Source organism: Rhinolophus ferrumequinum, chromosome 16, assembly GCF_004115265.2.
Source record: "Rhinolophus ferrumequinum isolate MPI-CBG mRhiFer1 chromosome 16, mRhiFer1_v1.p, whole genome shotgun sequence".
Lineage (NCBI taxonomy): Eukaryota > Metazoa > Chordata > Mammalia > Chiroptera > Rhinolophidae > Rhinolophus > Rhinolophus ferrumequinum.
Genome location: NC_046299.1, coordinates 12,431,777 through 12,456,147, shown reverse-complemented (window position 1 = coordinate 12,456,147; position 24,371 = coordinate 12,431,777). Strand labels below are relative to the sequence as shown.

The following is a 24,371-nucleotide window of genomic DNA, read 5'->3' as shown; positions in this document are numbered from 1 at the left end:
GGCCCCAGTGCTGCTGAGAACAGGAACCTGGGTCTGAACACAGACTTGGCTGTCACATCCACACCCTCACCCCCTGCCTCACACGTGCAAAAACGGGCTCAAGCCAGAGTCACCTTAGGAGGAAGGTTTTGTGGACTCTGAAGGGCTCCCTGCAAGGGAAAGGCTGTTTAGCTCTGAGACTTGCAGAGTGTGTGTGTGCAGCACAGGGAAGACAGGTGTGGCCGTCACCTCATCCCTCGGGAGTCCCATACCTCCATGTCCCCTCTGTCAAGAAATGAAATGGCAGCCCTGAGATAAACATCATGCTCTATTTATGGGACAGAGTTCTGATCACTAATACAGGGAGGGAAAAGGTGCTATTTCTTCGGAATAGCGCTCAGGTGTCCTCTGACGTTGCCAGGGCAACTCTTCGGCAGTACAGAGTCCTCCTTGCAAGGAGGGGTAGTTGTGCAGATCTGTGTTAGAGGCAAAATACTGTGTGTCCAAGCCATGCACAGCACCACGGGAAGCAGGAGTCAGGCGCTGTGGTCCGGCAGGTGGGGCTGGGGGCGTCTGGGGCAGGAGAACACCTCCATGGTGTTTCCAGTGATGAGTCTTCTTCTGAGATGTCATCTAGGAACTTAGTCTGACCTTCTAAAAAGGCGGACAAGCTGCATCTTGCCTGCTATTTGTAAGTTCACTGAGGAGAGAATTTTTGGGGGGATGCCTATCTTCATGAAGTTTCCAAAACACAGAAGGAGCTTAATGAACAGGCTGCACGCTCCCTCTGCAGTCATGCTCTGTGCACTTGGACATGTTCAGAAAAGAACCTGGTTTTGCCGCCGCCAAAGCTTGCCTCTTCTACTGGTCAGGAGCCACCTCTGGCCCACTATTATCACCTTATGACAACAGGGTCCTATCCCTCATCTGGCCACTTGTCTGTACTGAGGCTGGAATGTGAGTGGACCCAACAAGAACAGAAAACAGACCTGGGAGGAAGCAGAATGCTAAGAACTGGGCAGCTGCAAAGAGACTGTCTCTGTGGTACTGTGTCTGGCTCCAGACCCACCTTTACCTGGCTGTGGGACTTGTGCAAGTCACTTCCCCTCCCTGACACTCAGGGCCCTGATGCAGGACGGAGCAGATAGGTGCCACTGTTTCCTCCGAGTTCTGGCATTTTCTGCACAGTACTTTGGAGATAGAAAGTGCTCAAGAAATGCTTTAAACTATGAAGAAAACGTGCTTGACCTTGGGCTCTATGGCTGAGGGTGTCTACTGGAGAATGGACACCCAGAAAGACAGAAAACAGAGACCAAAGCTCAGATGAATAGCATAGAGTATATCCAAGGAGAAGAGGGGAGATATTGGAGTGAGAAGATATCAAGCAAATCAGAAGTGGAAAAACTGCCCCAATACTTCCTAAGGGAGCAAAGTGGGTGTGGGTCAAGATGATACTTGTCAAAAGAACGATCTGGTGAGCATTCTGGTAAGACTGATCTTTAGCGGGGAGCAAGTGGAGAGAAAGGAAGATGTACTCCAGTGTGAAGTGTGACAAGCGTGACAGCACAGTGCTTGGCACACGTCACTTTCTCCAGCACAGCAGGAGGCAGAAGTCACCATCTAGTCACTCCTACCCCCCAAATACAGGAAGAACCATGAAAAGAACACGAGGCTTCCGGGTCCTCAAGGCTGCGTCTGTGGCTCACCAGTTCTGCAGGCTCGAGCAAAAGTGTTACCTTGCTGAGCCCCTGTGTCGTCAAACGAAAGAACAAGGCTGACAGTACTAGAATAATAGCATGAACCCTGCAGCCATCAGGAGAATAACATCCAAAGAGGTAAAATGTGTGAAAATTCTTTGTGAGCATATAAATACGGAATGTCTTGCCAACCAGCCAAATACTCATTACTATGGAAAAAATCAATAAGAAGGCAGAATAAGCATTCTGCTTTGACTAAAGTCAAGAAATCACTGTTAGTACGTTGTGATTCTGCCCTTGGAGATCTGGACTAACCTAAAGAAGTCTCTGGCCAGTCACACTGGACTCTGTCCACACGAGGGGTTTTGCCGGGCAGCTCCTCGCAGCTCCTCTTACTAAGGAAAAACACTTTCTTTTGCTTCCCGTACGGGACTCTACATTTGAGCTAATGCTTCCCCAGTAACACTGTCTCGGGTTTACCTTCAGATACAGTTAAGTACTCCTTATTCAGTGTAAGTGGCAGTGATGGGTACAATCCCAAGAGCTCCTTTCTTTTTGATATGCTACTGCTTTGTAGAGAACACAGAATAAGCAGAATAAATGAACAGCCAGTCCAGCTCAACCACCCCACAAACAAAAACCTGCTCAGCCCCTCCCCCACATTATGGGCCAAGACACCAAGGGCAGATATGCAGGAGCCTTGACCAAAGCCACACCCCTAGTAAATGGCAGTCAGTTCCAAAGCCCATCTTTCTCTCCACTCTGTGACACTTGCCAATCTCCATTTATCATGGTTAAAATGTACTTTTAAGATTCAAACCTGAGCATCATTCGTGATCCATCCCTAAATGCATCTCAGAAAAGGAGTCTGTGTCCCGCCAGAAGTGAGCTCCAACAGGGAGTTCAATCCCAGCTCTTACCTGTAAATTTGCACAAGGTGGTAAAACATGAGTGGGGATCTCATTCTCGGAGCCTGCTGGCCCCAGGGGTTTGTTCTTGACCCGGAAGGCGGCGGTGGTGGTGGCAGTGGTGGTCTGAACTGGGAGGGCTGGCTGCCACACCGTCACATCGGAGCCATTGCCAAAAGCCTGAATTGCATTTTCTGCAATAAAACAGGAGGAAATCCAATTTCAAAGTCAAGCAGCAACTGTAACAGACAAGCTACATAAAACCGGAGGAGCACACTAGAAATTCTGATTACAGCACTGGACTTCTCTGAACCAAACCCATCCACCTGGCTGTTGAGAGCCAGCCTTTGGGTCAGATGCGCAAAAATCATTCATTCAACACTGAGCTGGAGACTTAGCTATGCCCGAAGGGCAACATGTATTTATGATGTCCCTATTTACACACGTGCCTGGTCCTTGCCGTGAAACACGCATCCATCGAGCCCTTTGAAATCCAGCCTCGGACCTGTTACTTGAGATCACAAACACTGCCCCCTCTCCCAAGAAAATCTTTGTGCTCTGTCAAAATTACATACTAAACGCAATCTCATTAGTGCCTTTTTTCGTTTAAAGTACAACCTTCCTAAGTATGAGACTGAGGTGACTCACTAGTGTTCACACTAATTTGGCAGGCAGTGAAATCAAACAGCAAAAACTGTGATTCACTACCACCGAGCCCCGACGACAAGGCAGGCGTTGCTCACAGTACACATGCAACCAGCTTCTGTAAAAGAAAAATCTACCCCACTCTCATCAATAATAGAGTCAAAATTTAAGTAAGATTATTTTTCCCCTTTCTGGTCCCAGTCTTCCAAACAAAATCTACATAATTAGGTAGGAGCAGCCCTACTTAAATGAAAAAGTTTACAATGTAAAATTTTAAAAGCTTATTACAATTTCATAGGATTAGATTGTTTTTATGGCAAGAGTAAATTGGTTGTGTATTAGTCCCCTCCCCCAAATGAATAAAAAACAGGTTTTAATCAGGTCTTCAGGGATTTGGCCTGGATTTAGGATTTTTTATTTATTTTTTTATTTCATATTCATTGTCTAAGAAATCAAACGCCTCCATTTGGGACCTGAATGAACAAATTGTTAATATATGACTCTTAGCTGGCATTTTTCGATATACAAGACAGAATAATTTAAGCCTAATGTTCCTCTTAGAAGTGACATTTTGTTCTAGAATTGTTATCCTTTAAGTTCAGAAAATTGGAAGCTTGTTTTCTACAACTTTACATTTTTTAGGCTGTAAGGAACAGCTTCAAATTAATATAAATGCCTTTTTATGCTCCTAGCCATGTTACATTGCCCAACGGGTGGGGTAAAATGTACAGGAAGAGGTACCAGTATATGGGGGACTGGTTTCCTTGAATGACCGAGAACAACAAAAGAACACCACCACCTTCCTTTTTCTCGTTAAGACGGGTGGATTCCAGAAACCCTTTGCCTTTCATTAAAACTACCCGTGCTTCCCAGTATGTTCGCTTTGGAACTTGGGAAGTTTGCTTTGTTCATTTGCTCTTTCATTCATGCAAATGTCCATCAAACATCTACTAAGTGCCAGGCACTGCTTTGTGCTGGAGATGCAGCAATGAATAGCAATGACAGCGATGGAAGACAAAAATCCCTGCCCTCATGGAGGTCCCATTCTGACTGGGGAGGCAAGTAAGTAAAATGTACAATACATGAGGTGGTGAGAAATGCTCGGAGGAAAAGGAAGCACGGGTGGCGTTTGGGGAGCACTGGGTGAGAATGGGGAGCCGCAGTTTAGATGAAGTGGTCTAGGGAGTGGAAGGTGGCATCTGAAGAAAGACTTGGCATGACAGTAACGAGCGTCTCCACCTTCAGCTCATTCTGCTCTCTTCCTCTCACATCTGTCATGCACTTTGGTGTAAAAATAACTGTTTCCTCCCCAATAACCAGAAGTAAACAGTAGGTTGGCCTCTCGTATGTGATAGGGATAGCTGGGGAGGTTTGGTTAATTTGAAGAGAGCAGAATTGGGTAATTGCATTTGGGTTGGAATGGACAAATTCCAATTCCTTCTACCCTAGGGCCTTTTGCAAGAGACTGAATTTACAACCCTGCGTCTTTGGTATGCTGTTGCCCCTTCTACTTAAAGGATAAGTAGAATGACTATAAAAAATTCTGGCTGGCTTTGGTTTCTGTTGAAGACCAAATGCATTTATTTTTATTGAAAAGTCATTAGCAGTGAGATACCAGACTATTCTTCCCTTCACCATAATATTATTAAACAGGGACAACTTTATCTTCTCTGTGAAGGAGTGGTTTTCCAGCCAGCACAGGTATAATCTTTTCTCACTCTGACCTCTGTTGTCATTGCTTTATCTTCATTAAATCTTGTATTCTGCCCAAGGAGCATGCAAGATGTGAAAAAGAGGACATACTTTTTTTTTTTTTTTTTTTTTTTTAAAGTCAAGACCAAACAGTCAGCCCAAGCAAGGTATAGTTGCATAGTATGTCCAATATCTTGGCAAATGTCTCCATACTTGAGACTAGTTTTGTGGGTTTGAATTTCACTTAAGATTCCAAAAGCTTGTTTTAGTTTTAATGATTTGGTTACAGCCACACGGCTCAAGTACACAGTGAGCAAATCACTTAGATGTGTCTTTTTAACAAAGGAAACCATGAGGAGGTTTTAGAAGTCATATGTGCATATGGTAAATTGTTGGCTAATTCTTCAGAAATCAGCCATCGTATAGCAGCGCCTCATGGAGAAATTGTCATTTGAGGACAGGGCTCTCAGAAGGCTGGCTGAACCTTGATTCCTAGAAACTTGGTCCACACCTGCCACCAGGAAGTCACACCTGGTCCCTGACGTTCAGGCATCTGTCCTTGTCCAACGGGCCCTTCATTATTGGGCATGACAAAACAACCACAGGGGACAAGGGGCTGCAAAAGCCTTTGGATCCAATCTTTGGCATGGATGGTCTATGGGAAGACCAGTACTTTATCAAGTGTGAAATGAAGATAATAATAGCTACATCTCCTAGTATTCTTGTACAGATTACAGCAAAGGTGTAATATATAAATTGCACTCCCTAGAGTGAGTTGAAGGCACCCAACAAATGCATGGTGGCTGTCACAAAATGTGAGTGCGGTACTCAAGCATCTCAGCTGGGTTGTCACCTTGAGCGCACGCATCTCAGTGGACAGAAGGGAGACCTGGCAGGGTGCATCTGAAGTTCGTGTGATGAATGCTGCTGTTCATGCCCATACAGTTCTCTCTGTCCCTCTCCCTTCGGGAAACATGCTTTTCAATTGCCTAAAGGATACTGCAATAATAACCGATGCTATTTGCACCCGGATCCCCCAGTGCTCATCTCCCTCTCCGGAGATAACCAAGCATCCTCAGGCTGCTGGCTGCAACGCCAGCTTCTTCCACTCAAGAAGTGCTCCTCCTCTGAGCCAGCCCAGAACATCCAGGGGGCTATTGATGTTAACATTCTAATTTTTCTCAGACAGCCCTCGGAGGCCTACCCCCATCTAATTTGCCTGAGTGTCCCACATCGTATATTGTGCCCAGGTTTTAAGAACCATTGGAAGAGACTTTGTGCTGGCTGCCAAGATCAAAATTTGATCTGTGGGTAGAAGTGTTCTTTCTCACATAATGTGCCCTCGGTTATTTGAATCTCTTGCTCTCTCAGGCTTTTGGATTCTCGGTCTTGGCAGCACACAGTTCATCACTTGCTCTGCTCCATGCTACATTATGCAATATGGCCAAATGGTGTGGATTCACCATCAGTGATCAGGAAACAAAGGATGAGCGAGAGGTGGGGGTGGGGGGTGGAGACAGACACAAGAAACACGGAGGTACAGCTTGAGCTCAGAGAGAAATACGTGTTTGTTTCCTATGTTTTAAATAAACTCACTGAGACACGTATTGTCCTTAAAGAAATTCAAAAACTTCAAGCACTCTTCCAGGTCGTTCCCACTGTTGCTGCAGTCGCACCACGGGGCCACACTGAGGCTACTGGAATCTATGTAGTTGGGGGTCATGACTGTACCTGAAAGAGTAAAAGGGTGTTTTATTCTTGCGTGATGACAGGAACTTTTCTACAGCCTGAAAAAGAAACAAATGTTCCTCGGACGGTGGATGAACTGTGTATAATTACAAACTCCATGTTTGCTGAGTGGGAAATTACATTAAGCAGTGTATTTTCTTGACAATTTATCTTGTGCACACAAAATAATTTACACATTTACTTTTAAAAATTATAACAGCACTCCTTGAGCTGCACTTAGGGTATTTTTTTTTTTTCTGCACAAATGGCATGGGTGTCATGGAGTAGGAGACAATTAACTGAATGCATGCGTTGCCAAGTCCCTTGCATTTTCTTGAAAATGTCATTAATCTTCATCAACAGACAGAATACGTTTTCCACATCTTTAAAAATCCTTTCAGGACTTTGAATCCATTCCCCTCAGAGGCAAATGGTTTCTTCAAAGAAACACACGGAAGCTTCGAAGCTATCCTTATGGGTGACCCCACATCCTGAATGTATATCATGAGGCCGCAGCTCACCAGACTCTTAACTGATTTAAATACAGTCTTCCAGTTTGTGAAGGAATTGGAAACAAACATTGGAAATTCTCTCAGCTGATGGTGCCTGGATCACTATCTCAATAGTCCTCAAAAGTCCCCAAAGAAATACTGGGAGGTCACTCTTGCGTTCATCTTCTCATAGTCATGGTTTTATAGATGAGTTGTGTACTGGCACAAATAAACAGTGTGCTTATACTTAATACAACCCAAATGTCTTATTCTGGGTGGCTCACACCAGGCAATGCCTACTCATGCCAAGAAGCCTTCTGTTTTTATATATTTTGTGAAAGTAAGAAGTAATAGGTGGTCAGTGATCCACAGGGTATATTTGGTTCGCAAACAGAAAAAAACAAATTTCTTTGTAAGCGCTTATGGGTCACGGGCATATCTTCTTTGCCCTACATTCCTTAATGACTGGAACGAAACGATATGCCATTATACCTTGGGATGAGAACTTCGACCCACAACAAAGAGGGAGCGCCTAATTTTGGGTGAGAAAGGAACAGGCACCCCAAACCCTGAACAAAGAGGTTAAAGTGTATCTACTAAGCAGGCCTGACACCATAGTGGGCCCCTGACATAGGGAAGAAGTAGGAACAAGCTTTGTCCTGAAAGAAATGAGAACCCAACGACCAGTGCAGAGGGAGAGATCCGGACTGAACCGAGAAGTAAATTTTGGTCGGTAGAATGCACTGCCTTGGCAGATTATTCCCTTAAATGATGAGGTTTTCATCATCCTCAGGCATGTAACAGTTTGCCGAGCCAGAAATGCCTGGCAGCACTGCGTCTTGGCCACTCAGGGAGGATTTAATGAGCCTGTATGCCTGGGGGCATGTGGACGAAGGTGTTCATGGTAATTACATCTGGAAGTAGACTTGTAGTTCCTTCATATCGTCTCCTTTGGGCTTCTCCGTATTTTTATTTTTATTTATTTATTTTTTTTACAATGAGCATGCCTTAATTACTTGTTATTTCGTAAACCTGAAATTCCTAGTCGATAAGTAATCCCTACTAGAGGCTGACTTATTTAAGAAAAGGAGAACGTGAATGCCGATTTGGAATACTGACTTATGGAAGAGACGCTCTTTGGACATAGCCACAAAAATGGTCCATAACTGGTGAAAGGCATTACCCAACAGAGCACAGGGATCCTTTCCAAAAAAGTTGGGACGGGGGTGCAGATACCTGTAATATCCCTGCGTTAAGTACCATCGTTGATTTTCCCAGTGGCTCTTGCTGAAGACACGGGTGATAAAGAATTTTGTCTGTGTTGTCATTCTTGGTGAGAAGTTCTTTGGGCCTGGTGACCTGTCTGATCCTGGCAGGAACACACCCCCTGGCTGAGACATCACGCTTCTGACAAGCGTGATTTCCCTCACCCCGCCACAGCCTTCACTACTCGTTCGTTCCTGACGGCGCTCTGTCACCAAGGCTTAAGCAGTCCGTGGTACCTGGAGCACCGTCCTTTCCTCCTGCCTGCCCTGCTTATCCACGGGCACAAATTTGTCTCAGCTCTGGCTCTCTTCCAACTCATGGCACCTTCTTTACTTGCACTGTTCTCCTGAATGCTGAGAACCTGGTTCTTCTAAAACGCCTCAGGTCTTGAAAAGCAGCAAGTACTGTTTCTGCTGTGTCTATTCTCAGGGGGGAAAAATGTAGATGCAGTCACCCCCTGCCCACGAGGAGCTGAATTACCAAGAACATTAATGGTGAGAAGGACCCCAGCAATTAGGGTTTTTCTTTCCAAAGAGTCATTTCTGGGAAACAGCCTTTTTGAGTTTCCCAGAATGAATAAGAGTTCCATGTTCCCTTTTTCCAAAGTTCCCTAATTCAATTAACTTGGTTTGACTTGCTCTCCTCTTCCATAACCAGGCTTTCTGTTGTACTTTTGTTCTGCATGGTCAGTTCTCCAACTGAGGGGTTTCACAGGCCTTCTCCCTGCTGTCTTCCTGCTTTTCAGTAATCCCTGCTTCCCATCTTTACACATCCATTAGCTTTTTCTTTTTTTCTTTTCTCACAGGCGAGTCCTAAAGCCCTAACATCAAAACCTCAGCACAGAGGGTTACTGGAAGATTGGTACTGTCAGAGGCCGTGGCGGGCTACCACGGAAAGAGTCTGTATTTGTAAACCAGCCTTTTCTCCCGTCCTGCTTCTCCCTGATCTTACCAATTAGCCCTGAGTAGGCCAGGAGGCAGTCCGCGTAGTTTTCCTTTAGACAGCTGCTGACAGACCTGGACTCTGGCTGGCAGTTGGTAAAAAAGTCAGCAAGGCGAGATCTGCAAGAGGAAGAAAAGGGGGGAGGGTGTTTTAAAATATCCTGAGCCTCTAGACAGACATAACTTTTCTTTATTCCTTTGTTCATATGCCTTTCTCCAACCCCCAAAGTGTAGAAAACGTGAACTCCTAAAATGTCAGCATCCTGTCTTATACAACCCCCCAACCGACCCCACCCCACCCTCCCCCGCCTTCACCCACGGGTGTCTGCTTATTTGCAGAGAGGTCTTCAGGGCCTATAATGGGAGAAATCAAGGTGCTTTGAAGTTTCCATTCAATATTTATTTCTGACTAGACTTATTTGCATCTTTAGGAAAAAAGATGCTTCTCTACACACTCACGGGAGATCCACACTGGGAAAATATTTACTTTATACAGAAACATGTTCCTGGCATCAAAATAGGATCCTACAGCCCATCTGCTCCCGTAATTCCTACTAGCTGAAAAAATATGTGTATCTATCTTATAGGTCATCTCTCATCCACCAGCCTAGGGGGCACTGATCTATTTCAGACAAGTGACAATAGAGCCGAGTTTGCCTGTCTGGAACTGAAGGGAAAGGCAAGAGGGGTAAGGTAACACTCTCTTTGGCCATGGTTTCACCGTCTTTGACCGAGGGTGGTGGGCCTGCCATTGGAGGTGGTACCTGGAGAGTCCATTGATCAAAATGCAGCATCTGTCTATGGTTTTGGAACTCCCCAGGTCCAACACAATCCACCTGGAAGCCCTGGGAGGTGGTGAAGTTACAGAGACCCAGACGTGGACAGCGGCGGCAGACACACTGGTCTGGGGAGGAAGACGCCTTTTTGTGACTAACTGGCTGTTTTTCAGTCTGAAGAGGATATTGTTGGAGAAATCCTGACTGAGAGCTGGGCCACCTCTGAGGTCATCTCAGCAGACAACAGCTCTGTTTCTATGTGAAGAACACAATGGACTGCCAGAGAATTTAAATTATCTGGCAATTATGGGAGACAATGAACAGTTGTCTCAGCTTTCTTCTCTTTAGCTCCCCCGAGTTGGCAACCAACGTACCCAGTGCTGTTTTTACGTCTTTCTACCCAATAAACTGTATTTACCTAGCATATTTTATGATATAAACCAGCAGACAGAGCAAGGTAGGGTGTGTGATGATCACAACGGTTTGTAAACAGCATGAAGGGACCATCTATGTGTCCCTTTCCCACCACTTTAACTAGAAGGGGATTAAAAGGCCTGATGAAATCATCAAAGTTCACAGCCCACAGCAAATGCTGCGCTGTGTTCTCGTGAGACTGGTCTCTCCTTGAACCCTTGTAAACAAGGTGTGTCTGAGTCTCCCTATCGGTGCCGATCTGTGCGTTCCGTCTGTCATGTGCCTGGTTCCATCAGTGTGAGTCCCCAGGGCAGGTGCTGGAGCTCTGCTTTATTTTCTTTGCACAGCACCTGACACTCCTCAGATAGGCCCTTTATGTGGTTTTCCAGGCAGGGCCATGTGCTGACGCTAAGTGGCTTGGCAAAATCCTCCATAGGAGACGTGTGCATGCACGTGTGTGTGCGCCTGGATCTCTCCCACAGTCTGAGCCTAGCTGGTGTTTTCTGACTCTAATTGAACACACTGAAGCGCATAAAACCTGGCCATTTTCTGTAGCCTGATTAAAGGATTTATTTTTCGGAGGAAATCCCTAAAGGTGGCTCAGGCTTACTCAACCGCCTCCAACGGCATCCAGCTTGGATTGAGTGTTAATTTCAAAAGTATCTTCCTGGTCATGAAAGTTAATGATCTAGTGGGACTGGGCTTCTAACTTTGCAAACGCCAACTGTGGTTCAGGCAGCTGAGGCTCCAGCTCTGCATACAACCAGATCAGCTCTCTGACCTGGCAGCCCTGCGCTCTCGCCCGTCCTCCAGACACGGACAAAAGGCCGCTCTGTCTACGTGTCTCCCGTTTTCTCGTGGTCTCTGGAGGAGACTATGAACTGAACAGCCCGTGATGTGGATTACGGTCCTTCAGCACAAGGCTACTGCCACCAGACTCATTTTGCTTAACAACCTCAGAATTGACTCACAATTGGACTCTGGAATGAAAGGCTAATTGAGTCAGTCTGCTGCAGAGAGCATAACCCTGATTGGAAGAATAAAACTAGATAATACTGCTCTGAGCAGAACCTTGGACAGGCTGGCTTTAGAGGGCTTGTCAGCACAGATCCTGGCGCTCGAACAAGCGCAGTCAGTGGAGGGAAGGAGAGTTTCAAAATAACAGCGAGCACAGGTCACACTGCGAAAACACTAGCATTTCCAGGGTCCCGTCACACCTGACCCAGCTCCTTGTGACATTTATATGCGGAGACAAGATGGTCACATTGCAGGAGTCACATTTTTGCAGAGAGAAAAACTGCAGGAAGAAGAAGTTTATACAGTGGTGTGCTGGAGCCAGCTCATTACGGGCTGACTGGTAAATTTTCAGGAGTTTTGTGAGTTGGGGAACATCACAGTGGCAGCTTGAAAGCGGCCCTGGTGGGAGTATTTACGGCACGGCAATCAGCAAACACTACAAATCAGGGCTTTGTGTTGCTCTTGGAGAACTAGTTGTTAAATATTTATCAGCACAACCCTGTTTAAGAACCCATCGGATGTGGTCAGTCCCACAGATAAAGCATATATCATGTCTTGGGGTTCAGTTCCTGTCCTTCCTGGACAGGTGTCCTCTGCCATCCCCGGTCACCTTTGGCCCAAATGAAATGGTGTAGCACCTATTAACCTCCATCCTTCAGTACCTTCCAAAGAAAGGAAACGGGCCTCCCCCAAAGACTGTTCTTCCTTCCTAATATCTTCTTCTCTTACCAACACAGTCCTCTGAACTCTCTTAAAGCAATGTGTGCAATCGGTTACATCTAGTGACAAAGCAGCTGAATTTTAGTCCATTCCATTGAGTTAATGAAGTGTCACGTGCTTGTGATTTAATGATGAAGAAGTTCCCTGTCCCTGAACTCAAACAACTCACAGTCTAGAAGCTGAGAGAAACAAGTAGAAAGATTATAATAACACAGTGGTTAGTTCTTGATAAAAGCTAAGAAAGTCTGCTAATCAAAACCATACCTAACATGACTGAAGTATTTAGTATATGCTACGTACGTTTTTACACACTTTATATTTTTTCCTGACAACTCTAACACGATAGCGACCATTATTTTATTATCCTAATTTTACAGATGAGGGAACCACAGCCTACCAAATTTAGACTAGTGTAAAATAGTGAGGAGTAGTAGCAGGATTTAAAACCACACATTCTAATCCTACAGCTTCAGCTTTTAGCACTACACAGCTACAGAAGCTGATTGCAGAAAGGCCGTGATACTGGGACTGCAATTTGGAGGATGTGTAGGGTCTATCAGGTAAAGGTGGAGGAGAGTATTTCAGGCAGAAAGAGGCAGTAAATGTAAAGTAACCACACTCACAATAAGGCCAGGGTAACAATAATGGAGTGTGTGTATGTGCCAGGCACTGATCTAAGTTCTTGTCATGTACTCACATGTTTAATTCTCACAACCACTTTAGTAGGTGATACTATGAGTCCCATTTTAAAGATCAAGAAACTGAGGCAAAGAGAGGTGACATATCTCCCTCCTTGTGGCAGAACTCTATGGTAGAGCTGGAATGTGACCACATGCGGTCTGACCCCAGAGTCAGAGGTCATTCTCAGCCACCACACTTCACATAGGTATCATCCAGAAAATGGTCAGTCACTCACTGGGGCTGGCAAGGCCACAGGATGCAAAGGATGAGTGATGGGAGATGGCACTGGCAAGGATGCAAAGAGCCTTGAATGATGCATGAGTCTAGATTTTATCCTGAAAGCAATGGGAGCCACTGAAGGATTTTAAACAGAGAAGCAACACACTCAGATTTGCATATTAGGAAGACTCTTAGGTTTGTCTCTCAGTTGTTTAGCAAAGATTTACTTAAAACCTACCCTGTGCCCTCACTGTTCCAGCAACGATGGGGAGAGCAGGAAACTGGCCAAAGATGGGAGAAGTGGTTACTCAGGAGACTATAGCCAGCGGTGAACCGAAGGGACGAACTGAGGGCCAGAAGGGGAGGACGCAAGGAGGATGCCCTGACAGGGATGCGTCACTAGAACAGAAGTCAAGACTGCAGAAGGGAGGGCGCAGAATCCAGGCGCCGGCCACTCAGCGCACAGGGGTGTTACGAGGGGAAAAACAGGGAGGATAGGTCTGCAAGGAAGGTGGTGAGCTGGGGAGAGGCTGTGCGGAGTTCACGGCACCGTGTGGAGTCAGGTGGCCCGTAGGCTGATAGGGCCCCAGGCCTTCATCTGTCCAGTCACCACCACGGCCTGAGCGCCTGCTATCCCCAGAGCCCCAGCATCCCACGACGGCCTCTTCTACACACTCCCTGCTGCCCACCCTGGCTTAAGAATCAGCCTGTCACCTGTTTGAATGGCCTCCCTGCCTGGGCTGCAGTGATCCAGGCAAGGAAGCTTTAACATCCAGTGTGGGATTAACAAAGATAATCCACAATTGGATTTCTTTTGGAGACATGAAATCTCCATGACGACAGAAGTGATGAACATGATTGTTTTTCTGAGAAAATGAAAATGAAATGAATACGCACTGATGTAAAAACGTATCTCCCTCTGAAGGAGAAAATTTCCCCCCATTAAAGAGGAGGGAAATGCCGACAAATGCCAAGTTGGCCTTAGGAAATCTGCGGAAGAGAAAACAGTGGTTTATGCAGAAAATATGATATTAAAGGAAGCATGCTGCTAACTGGAAATAGAAAAATGATTATAATGATAAAATCTAGAAGCGTCTTCTCAAACAGCAGATGGTCTTTTGATAGTGGGGAAAAATCATTTACCTACTTTTTCTGCAGCACTTTTAGGAAAATAGTGTTACGGCAAAGAGGTAACAATCACACTAGAAATGCCCAGTTTAACTCATCCTGGATTATCCTAACGATTTAAGTGTTTTTCTAGGACAAACCCATATTTGGACACAAGCTGTGTGTTGGTGGAATTGCCCTGGATGAAGAATTGTGAGATCTTGAATGAGATCCAGGCTCTGACACTAATTAACTAGAATTCCTTAAATATGTTGCTTAATTACTTAAGCTCTTGGATTTCCCTCCCACTTCAGAAACACAGTCTACGGGACACTCGAAACTACTTGGGGAAAAACAACAACAACACAAAACAACACTTGTTTTCAAAGCATTATTACTCTTACCCATGACTGCATCTGCCATTACACATGATTTCAGTGTCAAGGTACTTGGTTTCCTTTGGGTATAGAAACCAAGATTTTTCTGGAAGATCCCCTCATCTCACATACAAGCTCAGGGCCAAAGAGACTAAGGTCCTGCCCGGAGTTGCATACAAGGTGGGTGGGGGCACATGGCTCTCCCTGGCAGGGGAAGTGCCTGGTGCCTGTCATCGCCCTGGGAGGGGAAAGTGCAGAGGCTGTTTGTTGGACTTTAATTTTTCTGGGATTTTATTTAAGTTTATTTAAGTGTATAACTGCTCTCCCTCTGCCACCATTTGTCCAGGTTGTCTTCAGAGCCTTCCTCAGCAAGCTCTCTGAATGCAACGCAGGATCAGAGGATCGGCCAGACGATGCCGACAGAACTCTGCATAAGAGGGAGGTAAGTCTCTCGATGAATTAAGCTTCCCTTTACTATGGGTCTCTGGGACCGCACCAGTATCCATGCAGGACTGCGAGACTGGACTACCCAGGAGAAACCGAGAACCCTGGGAACAGGATCACGTTGTTAATTAAGCTGCTGTGTAAGAAATCACTAGCGTTTTCCTTGGAACCCAAGGTGAACGTTAGGGCTTTAAAGTCATGGCTTTCGATTTAAGCCGTGCAGTTTCTGAACACTTTCTCAAGGGATCAGTTAGAGGAAGCGAAGCATGACAGGCCTGGGAGTGACACGCACCTGGGCCTGATCCCAGCCCCACCTTTTATGCTCTCACACCTTAGCAAGTTATTTCATTTCTGCGACTCTCAGTTTCGTCACCTGGACAATGGAGCCAATGCTATCTAAAGTCACTTTAAATGGCTACCGTGAGACTGAAATGACAATTGTATAAAGTGTCTCACCCAGAACCCAGAATACACATTGCCAAATAAATGTTTACTTCCATCCCTTCACTTTTTCTCCCTAGTCCCCAGTCCATTCCAATGTTAGGCCCTTGTGGCAAAAACACACAGCATGCAGAACACGGAGACACATCCATCTTCGTCTATCTTCTGCTGCCTCTTTTATTACACGCTTTGAACAGGCTACATCTGTGTAACCTGAGGGCAGCAACTTAGACCAAAACAAATGTAAGAAGTCCGAAGCCAGGGATCCTGTGGTGTGACTTAAAACCTCTTAAGTCATACGACCCCATAATACGAAGGCATTTCAAGAAAAGCCACTTTTGTTCTCAGGGGCTTAGGGGAAAAAGATATATATTTAAAATGACTAAATATCAGTGAGTTTGTTAATACTGCTAATCTCTTATGCAGAATAAAAATAATTTGAAAAACATGGTGCTAATATTAGACCTGGGACGACAAGGCAAGAGCACTGGAATGGTAATTTTCTGGTACAGTGACACAAAACAGATTTTTCTCTTTCTGTTTTTAGAAAATTACCTTAGCCCTTCTCTGGCAGCCTACTGGAGAGCACATCTGGAAAGCATCCGTTAGCAAATCAGAGTCTATATTAAATACATTTTGCAGGGATGTTTTCTGGCCTTGCTCTTCCCCACTTTGGGCTGTGCGTGCTGGCTTCCTGGAGCAAAGGACCAGCATTTGCGCCAGAGCAGACTGTGGAGACTCAGGACACCCTTCCAAAAGCTTGGTCTGGGGGTCCTCCCCCGGTCTGGGGGTGAACGCATCCACTCTGGAGCAAAGGCCCTGGAGCAGGTTCACATGTCCCAGGTGCAGATGATAGAAACTCTGCCCATTTGGTGTTTCTCAGCCCCTTAACACGGAGTCCCCTTCTGGAGGGATGATGAAAGCCTCCGCCAATTGATGTGCTTCTTGGTGACAGCCAAACCATGGCCCCCTGCTGCTGGGAAAGAGCACTGTGAGGTCCAAGAAGCCTTCGAGACTTGCCTAACGCCTCTGTTTCCTGGGGCCGGCAGGGCCCTGTGGCCAAGTAGAGATCAATGCCTGTTTCCACCAAATCCCCACTCAGCTTCATTCTGATACTCGGGAGGCTACGACCCCTCCCCACTCACCCTGTGGAACCCTGATCATGGTTGCTCATCTGGCTCCTTGGCAGCTCCTGGCCCAGCACGTGGGTCACCGGAGGCTGCAGTCACTGCCCTCTGAGCTAGACCCACAGGGCTGTGAGAAAGCCTCAGGGAATACAGGTGGAGCGATGTATCATTTCCCTCCATGCATCCTGCTTGGGGTGTCTCTCCAGGGTGAGGTTTCGGTGAAAGCAGGCTGCAGGGCAGAGATGTGATACTTCCTTAGCCTTTCTGATCACGTCAAACTGCAGCAGCCCCCTGAGGGAAGTCTAGGTCACATCTGATCAATCCCAGCTCCCCTCACGAAGCCACCTTGCTTCAGCACTGACAACCATCAATCAACATCAGCAGAGAGGCTGACAGGGCTTGACAGCTCATCTCTATGTGGCAAATTTGAAAAGCAAGTTATGGTAGTTGGCAAGGGACTTTATTCCAACTTAGAAAGGGCTCTGGGCAGTCTCTGATTGGACGCGTCAGAGCTGTCCTTTGGCCAGGACCCCCTCTCCACCCCGTCAGCCAATCTTTCTAACGCACACCCTGATGGTCCTGGTATAAGCAGACGGTAAGTCATAATGGGAGCGCAGACACATTGCAAACAACCCTATGCGGTGTGGCCAAGTCAATAAAGTTGTTTTGTCCTATTCATGCTTCAACATATTCATTAGTGCCGAAAACCTAGCTTGGGCAGTATTCATTTTAACGGGAAGAAATTGAGGGAGAAAAGAAATCAGAGGTTTTTCTGGATGCTGAAATGATCATAACGCTCTCAGATATCCAATAGCTTTCTGATAACAGCCGATGACAAATATGCTAAAACTCTTTACGAGTAAATCTTATCCAGTAAGTCTCATATTTCTGCTGGGACAACTTTAGAAATCCGGTTTGTGACTTGGGGCCACAAAAAGAAATAGAAATCTAGACGTTCAACCAATCTTTTGCCAGAAGAACCAGAGCTTAGAACGCCAGACCAACTTGGCGTGGATTTGCTTCACGTAGAATTCTACAGGCACCGCCATCTTCAGAAGCTGCTTCCCATGCATCCTGGAACCTGAGAAACTCAAAGGCACCCGCTCAGGAACCCTGGGCCGCAAAGGTCACCCATCTGTGGCTTCCTTTGATTATCTATGCCCTCTCTGGCTTCAGAAAGAATTTTGAGATGCATTCCAATGTAGCTTCAGTGCAACAGAATAAAACTAAAAATTACTGAGTGAATTGAGGGCCTCAGAAACATACGACAGAGGTAGTGATGCAGCTGGTACAAAACGTACATATACCCCTGACTAGATAAAGGCTAAGTGTTTGGCTCTATGCTTCCTGGCAATCACAGGGAAGAGAGGGGAATAACTAGTTCCACAATTCATGATATACCAAAATTAAAATGAAGACAGATGTCCAGAAGAAACGCTACTGTGGTAGGCAGAATAATGAAGATGTCTACACTTTGATCCCGGGAACCTGAGAATATGTTACCTGACATGGCAAAAGGGCCTCTGCAGATATGATTAAGGCTGTGGACCTTGAGGTAGAGAGATTCTCCTGGATTCTCCTGGTGGGCCCAGTGTAATCACAAGCATCCTTAAAAGTGAAAGAGGAAGGCAGATGAGGAAGTCAGAGTGATGCGATGTGAGAAAGGCTGGACCAACCTTGCTGATTTTGAAGATGGAGGGAGAGGCCACGAGCCAAGAAACGAGGGAGGTGAAAAAGCAAGAAAATGGAACACTCTTGGAGCCTCCAGAAAGAATTTAGCCCAGTGGACACCTTGATTTCAGCCCAGTGAGATCTGTGTAGGCCTTCTGACCTCCAAAACTGGAAGAACATAAATTCATGTTGTTTAAAGCCACTACGTTTGTGGTAATTTGTTACATCAACAACAGAAGACTAAATCACTACTAAAAAGCAGTACAGTAGAGGTTTAGAATACAGAATCTGAAAACGGAAGAGGACTTCAATTTCAATTCAACTACTTACTAACCATGACGTTTTGGGCAAGTACCTTGCTTTCTCTGAAGCTTAATTTACTCTGGTTGAATGACCCAAAGTCCTTCAAAGCATCACTGAAGGATTAAGTATAGCTGGCACCTAGCATCTGTTATAACTGTTCTAAATTCCTAGATAAGGAGAAGACTCATCAATGCCGGTGTCTTCTGTCATGCTCTGGACAAGCCCAGGAGGTCCACTCTGACCTTGAGACCTCCATGAAGCCCTAGGGTAGAGATGACCTCACTGATATTTCCCTTAGAATCCATCTGCTAATAACTCAGCATATGAAATGCTTTGTCCTGAGGTCACTAATCCACCGGTTCAAGGTCTGCATATGCTTGATGAACTCACGATTAACATCAGGCTTCTTCCTGCCATTAAGACCAAGGAGAGATGTCTTATGTGAGTTCTCCACATCTTCAGGAAGAGAAATGGGTTTTATATGAGTCAATGGAATCATACCCATGGAGATAGACCAAGGCAATTCGGCAGGCCCCTACATGTGGTCCCCATACGATACCCACTGCTGGCGTGGCTGGCATCAGGAAATGCTGTCCACACCCTAACAAGGGAGTTTCACATCATGATGTTTATAGCCAGTGAAAGTGAAGTCTAATTACTGTAGGGAAACACAGGCAAATTCTAGAAATTATCCCAAACACTGCCTTGCTTCCTTCATTCAAACCTTGCTTCTCTGGAGGTTCTCAGAAGATGAAAAAATAAAATCACATCGGCTCTCTTGACTTTGATGATTTGTAAAACTCCTCCCCTTGCCCTCACTCCCAAAGGATAAGCAGTAAATATCTCTGTGGTACCTGCACCCCAAACTCCAAGCTCTGCTCAGCAGAATGTTCATTTACCTTCCACACATTAAAGGAGCCCAGTTTCTGCTGCCCTGGGAGGGCACGGAGGGAGGCGGGGGAAGGGAAACGTAAATGGGTGTCTGAGTGGCTAACAGCCTACACTTGCACAAACAGACTTTAAGCAGAAACATATGAAAATTAGATCCCCTATTAATCTTTAATAGGGTTGCAGACTTCCTAAGGAAAATTATGCTCAATAGGAAATATACACTAGGTCACTTTTCTTGCAGGCAAGTTGTTTTAAGGTCAACAGAGACTCTGAGCTCAACAAACACCTAGTCCCTAACATCTTCCTTCCTACACGGGGCATTGCTCAGGAGACACAGAATGGTAGTGTTATATGTCAAATGAATAAATCCCTTAATCCACTGCTATCAGACGACAATTTCCCCCTTTTCAGAAAATCCTTAACCCTTCTTTGTACTGCACTCTCATGTTTAATGTCCTCTTGTCAATAGCACCCCCGTCCATCCCTTTACCTCCTACCTAGCCCCATTTTCTACATTTCACCCAAAGCTCTCAGCTAAATTTAAAACTACGTTTCTCCCTTTTTCTTCAGGGCAGAGGAGCTAATTTACATTGTCCACCAAAGCCATCTTAATAATAAACTGTCCCACCCAACCAGGTGCTCGTAAGGCTTCTTTTGACCCATTCACAGTGATTTCAGGGGTCCCCTTGAGATCTCTCACCAACTCCCTTCACTGGCTCTGAGCCCCAAGGAAGGTGCCAGCTTCAGCCTTCCTGCCCATACCTCCTCTCCATCACTTTCTGCTTTATGTCTTCCCTTTATTAAGAGTCTTCATCATGAGAAGGTGAGCACTTAGGACTATGCCAGCATAAAGCAGATATTCAGTAAATATTTGATGAATAAATGAATGAATGAATGAATGAACAAATGAATGAATCTGAGTGCCGTGTACGACGGCTCCAGTCACCTACAAATCAATACTCATCACAAACAACTTGGTGTTACAGGTTTGGCACAGACAAGGAGAAGCAGCAGCCGTGTCTAATTGTTCCAAGACCCTGCACTAATAGCTACATTTACTTAGAGACAGTCACTGTGCCCAATGTGTCACAGGCCTGTGTCATTTCACAGCCAATAACCTGACCAGCCAGGTAAGCCTTGTTTACAGCGGAGGATACTTGGTTTGGTCAGAGTTAGAGTCCGGTTTTGAAAAGACGACCACAGAGTCTCAAGCTTATATTTACCCCCGATCACACTGCAAGAAAAATTCATGTTTGATTTTTAAATTTTAGTTCCTGGATTTTTGCGGCCATGTTGATGTGAATGGTGTGCTCGAGAAGCCAAAATCTGATTCAAGTGGACATGAGTAATATTTACTAGGCCCAATAAAGTGTAATGATAGAAGTAGCGGGCATCCTTTTTGTTTAGTAGTTCTTGCAGTTTACAAATATAAAAACACAACGTTTGTTGTTACCCCAGCACAATCGTGCTGCCTGTCCTGTGTCCCCTCCTCAGTCTCAGTGTCCTGCAGGGCCCCTCTGCCTGCCACTCCTTCTTAACCTGAGCTCTGCTGATCCCTTTGAGAGCTGGGTGAGGCCCATCAGCTTCTAAGTCATCTGGTCAACATTCCCTCAGACAGTGACTCTCCAGGTGTGGACCTCAGAGCAGCGGCAGCACCACTGGCAGTTCCACAGATGCAAATTAGGAGGCCCCACCCCAGACAGACCTCAGGCATCCGAGGCCTTGCAGGCTGGAGTTGGAGCACCACTGCCCTACAGCGATGGCATCTGGGAGAAGTCCCTGAGCCCACCCCTCCTGCCTGTGCATGAACGAACACTCTATATTACACCACACTCGTGTCTGCCCTCAGAACCCTGCGAAGCACCTGGCGTTCCAGTCCTGCTGCCCCCGTGAATGAACCAACCACCAGCCAGTACGCTAAGCAAAGAGCAAACGTTCTAAACCATAAACCTGATTTGAAGCTGAAGTTTCCACCTGAATTTTGGAACCTGGAACACGGAAGAGGTGTTTCCCATTTGCTCTTGTCTTTTTCCACAGTAAGGTTTTCTAGCAGGACAGGGTCAAGGTCCTTTGCTAGAGGGAACATTCCTGGAGTTTCCCCTGACCCTCGGCCTAAGAAGTTCAAAGCTGTTAGATGGAGACAGCTAATTGTCCATCAGGAATTCCAACTGCTGGGTTTTCACAGGAATCTCGAACTTCCAGATTCCCGGCATTTTCAATTCTAAGGGTTGTCCCTGGCACGATGTCATTATAATCCGTTAGCTCTTCCGTGGTAAATGGTCACAGAGAGGGAGGAGCAGAGCGGGGCTGCACCTGGGATGGCGCACAACAAGGTGCGTTACCTCATCCCATTCCAAGGAGGAGACGTTTACCTGTGACACACTCCCCAAGGTCCAACTTAAGAGAAAAGCACCACCAAGTCCTTCTGGACACAAAGGGTTTTCATACATCAGCCCAGAGTTCTGCCTGACTGAGCTGAACACGATGCTGAAATAATTTGTTTTGCCACGAAAGAGAAGGAAGGGCTGTCTGCCAGAAAGGCATGTTTCAGAGCCGGAAACCAAGCTGGGCCAGGCACACCAGCGGCCACGTGGCCCCTCAGTGACAAATGGCAGGAAGCTCAGCAGTTCAGGAATTCCCAGTACCCATTTCCACCTGGCAGGGCTCTGGCGTCGGGCTCCCACTGATACCCCACGGCGTTGCCACCCTGACCCGCTGGCATCCTACAGCCTAGTCATCCTGATTTGCTGGAATTGGTCAGGATGAGTGCAAGGCAGCCACACATACCCACACTGTCTTATTAGTTCAGGGGCACCGTGGGAACATTTGTGCACACACATCTTCTAGCTGGAGATTATTCTGGTCCTTCTAGTGCAGCCGTTCTCAGAGCGATGTCCCGGGACCCTGGCAATCTCAAAGAGCCTTTTAGGGTCCATGAGGTCAAAACTATTTTCCTAGCCATACTAAGTTATTTACCTTTCTCACTCTCATGCTGTCACGAGAGTACCATGGGGTTCTTCCAAAGGCCAAAAGACATGGGATACTGCAACAGACCAAACGCCGAAGCAGATGTAAGAAGCCAGGCATCTTCTGTTCAGACACTAGATTTGTAAAAATGTAAAACAATGCCATGCTTCTCCTCAAGATTTTTTTGTTTTGGAAAACGTAGTGGTTTTTAATAAAAATACATTCTGTCATTTATAGAAACATGTAATGAACTTCTGGTATTATTTTTACATGAAGTAATAAATATGTAAATATTTCTTCCTCTTTGATTCCCAATATGATTCGTGTTGATAGCTTTATCCCACATAAACAAAACCCCTTTGGGATCCTGAGTAATTTTTAAGGGTGTGAAGGAGTCCTGGAACCACAGAGTTTGAAAACCACTGTTTTAATGAGAAATGAAATATGTTTGGGGAGGGGCACTTAAGCCCTATCTTGTCAAGATCCAAACGTCTCTTACTTAAAAATTTTGCTTTTAAATGAATAAATAAAATGTGAAAACAACGTCACGTCTGGTATCCAATTCCAGACACCCAGAATGTCTTTGGAAAATCAACCAGGTGGTCAGCAAGCCACACACACTTCGTACCCGACAGACCCTCTGGGTTTCCGTCCCACTGGCACCACTTGAGCGACTGCAGAAGCTGTTCAAGATCACACTTTGTCATCGGGGAAATAGGGAGGATACGACAGCCCCCACTCCTGGGGTTGCTGTGAAGTGCTCAGCACAGTGCCTGGCACACAGTAAATGTCAAGTAAATGTCACTCTCCCGTCATCCTCCGCACCACCATCACCGTCATGCACATGTTCCTGCCACCACGTCCCTGGCTCTGGAGATTTGAGGTTCCTGGGTCCTGTACAACAAGCCACTCTGCCTCCGGTTATGGCTGGCTTCCTAAGAGGGTGACCAGATGACTTACAGAACCACCCGGAAGGGAGGAAGGTGCAGATTCGGTGGCAGTGACTCAGTGACTGCCCTTTTGGGTGGCACAGATCACTGACTCAGCCACAAGCACCTCTAAGAACCCTTTATTCACGGTTACTCCAGGTCATTGAGGCAGCACGTGCTCCAAGAGGCTGCCAGGGGTCCCCCCACTGCCCATTCAGTTTAAACAATAGTGAATCTATGACTCCAGGCCCACAATCTTGTGGCCAGCTCCATTCACATCCTCCTGTGTGTATCTTTGTGTGTCAATAATTGTCTATTTTGGACAAGAATATTCTTGAGATGACACATGCTCCAAACACCTCTGGACTTCGTCTGCCCCCGCCTCCATCCCCCAGTTTTCCCTACTGGTACAAAACTGAAAAGCCAGTGATGTGTAAAGCTTAGCAACACGGCCTCACATAACGGGTTGACATTTCCACATGCTGTGGGTGCGTACAAGTGCAAAGCAGTAAGAATCTACCCCCTCCACCCACAAATCCTACTTTTAAGGTCTCTGTCTGCTATTGGGGAGAAATGTTACATTTGGAATCTTACGCTTTCTTTGTCCTCTATGATAAAAACTTATGGAGAGAGTGAGGGAGAAAAAGGGACAGACAGTTTTCTGTGTTTGGTGGCAGGTAGTGAGCTGATGCATTTGCACAGATACCTCAATTAATCGTCACAGCTGCCCTGTGAAGATGGAGTCATTACCTCCATTTATAAATGCGCAACTGAGGCCTCGAGCTGCCCATGTTCTAGAACTAGCCGAACCAGGATGCGAGTCCAGGTCCCCCTCACTCGCAAACACACTGACAGCAATTAGGGAAGGAAAAAAAATGTCCCAGCTCCAGCTTGGTGTGGTACTTTTCATAATAATTGTTCTTTTAAATTCTTGTTTTTC

General features: G+C 46.0%; 1 protein-coding gene across 3 annotated transcripts in view; it reads right to left on the bottom strand.

Moving 5' to 3' along the window:
- Positions 1-24,371, bottom strand: part of GFRA1 (GDNF family receptor alpha 1) — a 203,348-nt gene that overhangs the window by 28,696 nt on the left and 150,281 nt on the right. For all 3 annotated transcript variants that reach the window (XM_033130943.1, XM_033130945.1, XM_033130944.1), the window contains 3 exons: positions 9,358-9,467; positions 6,518-6,652; positions 2,597-2,778 (listed from right to left, as the gene is read on the bottom strand). In XM_033130943.1, the coding sequence (XP_032986834.1) occupies positions 2,597-2,778; positions 6,518-6,652; positions 9,358-9,467 (427 nt within the window). The remainder of the gene's footprint in view (positions 1-2,596; positions 2,779-6,517; positions 6,653-9,357; positions 9,468-24,371) is intronic.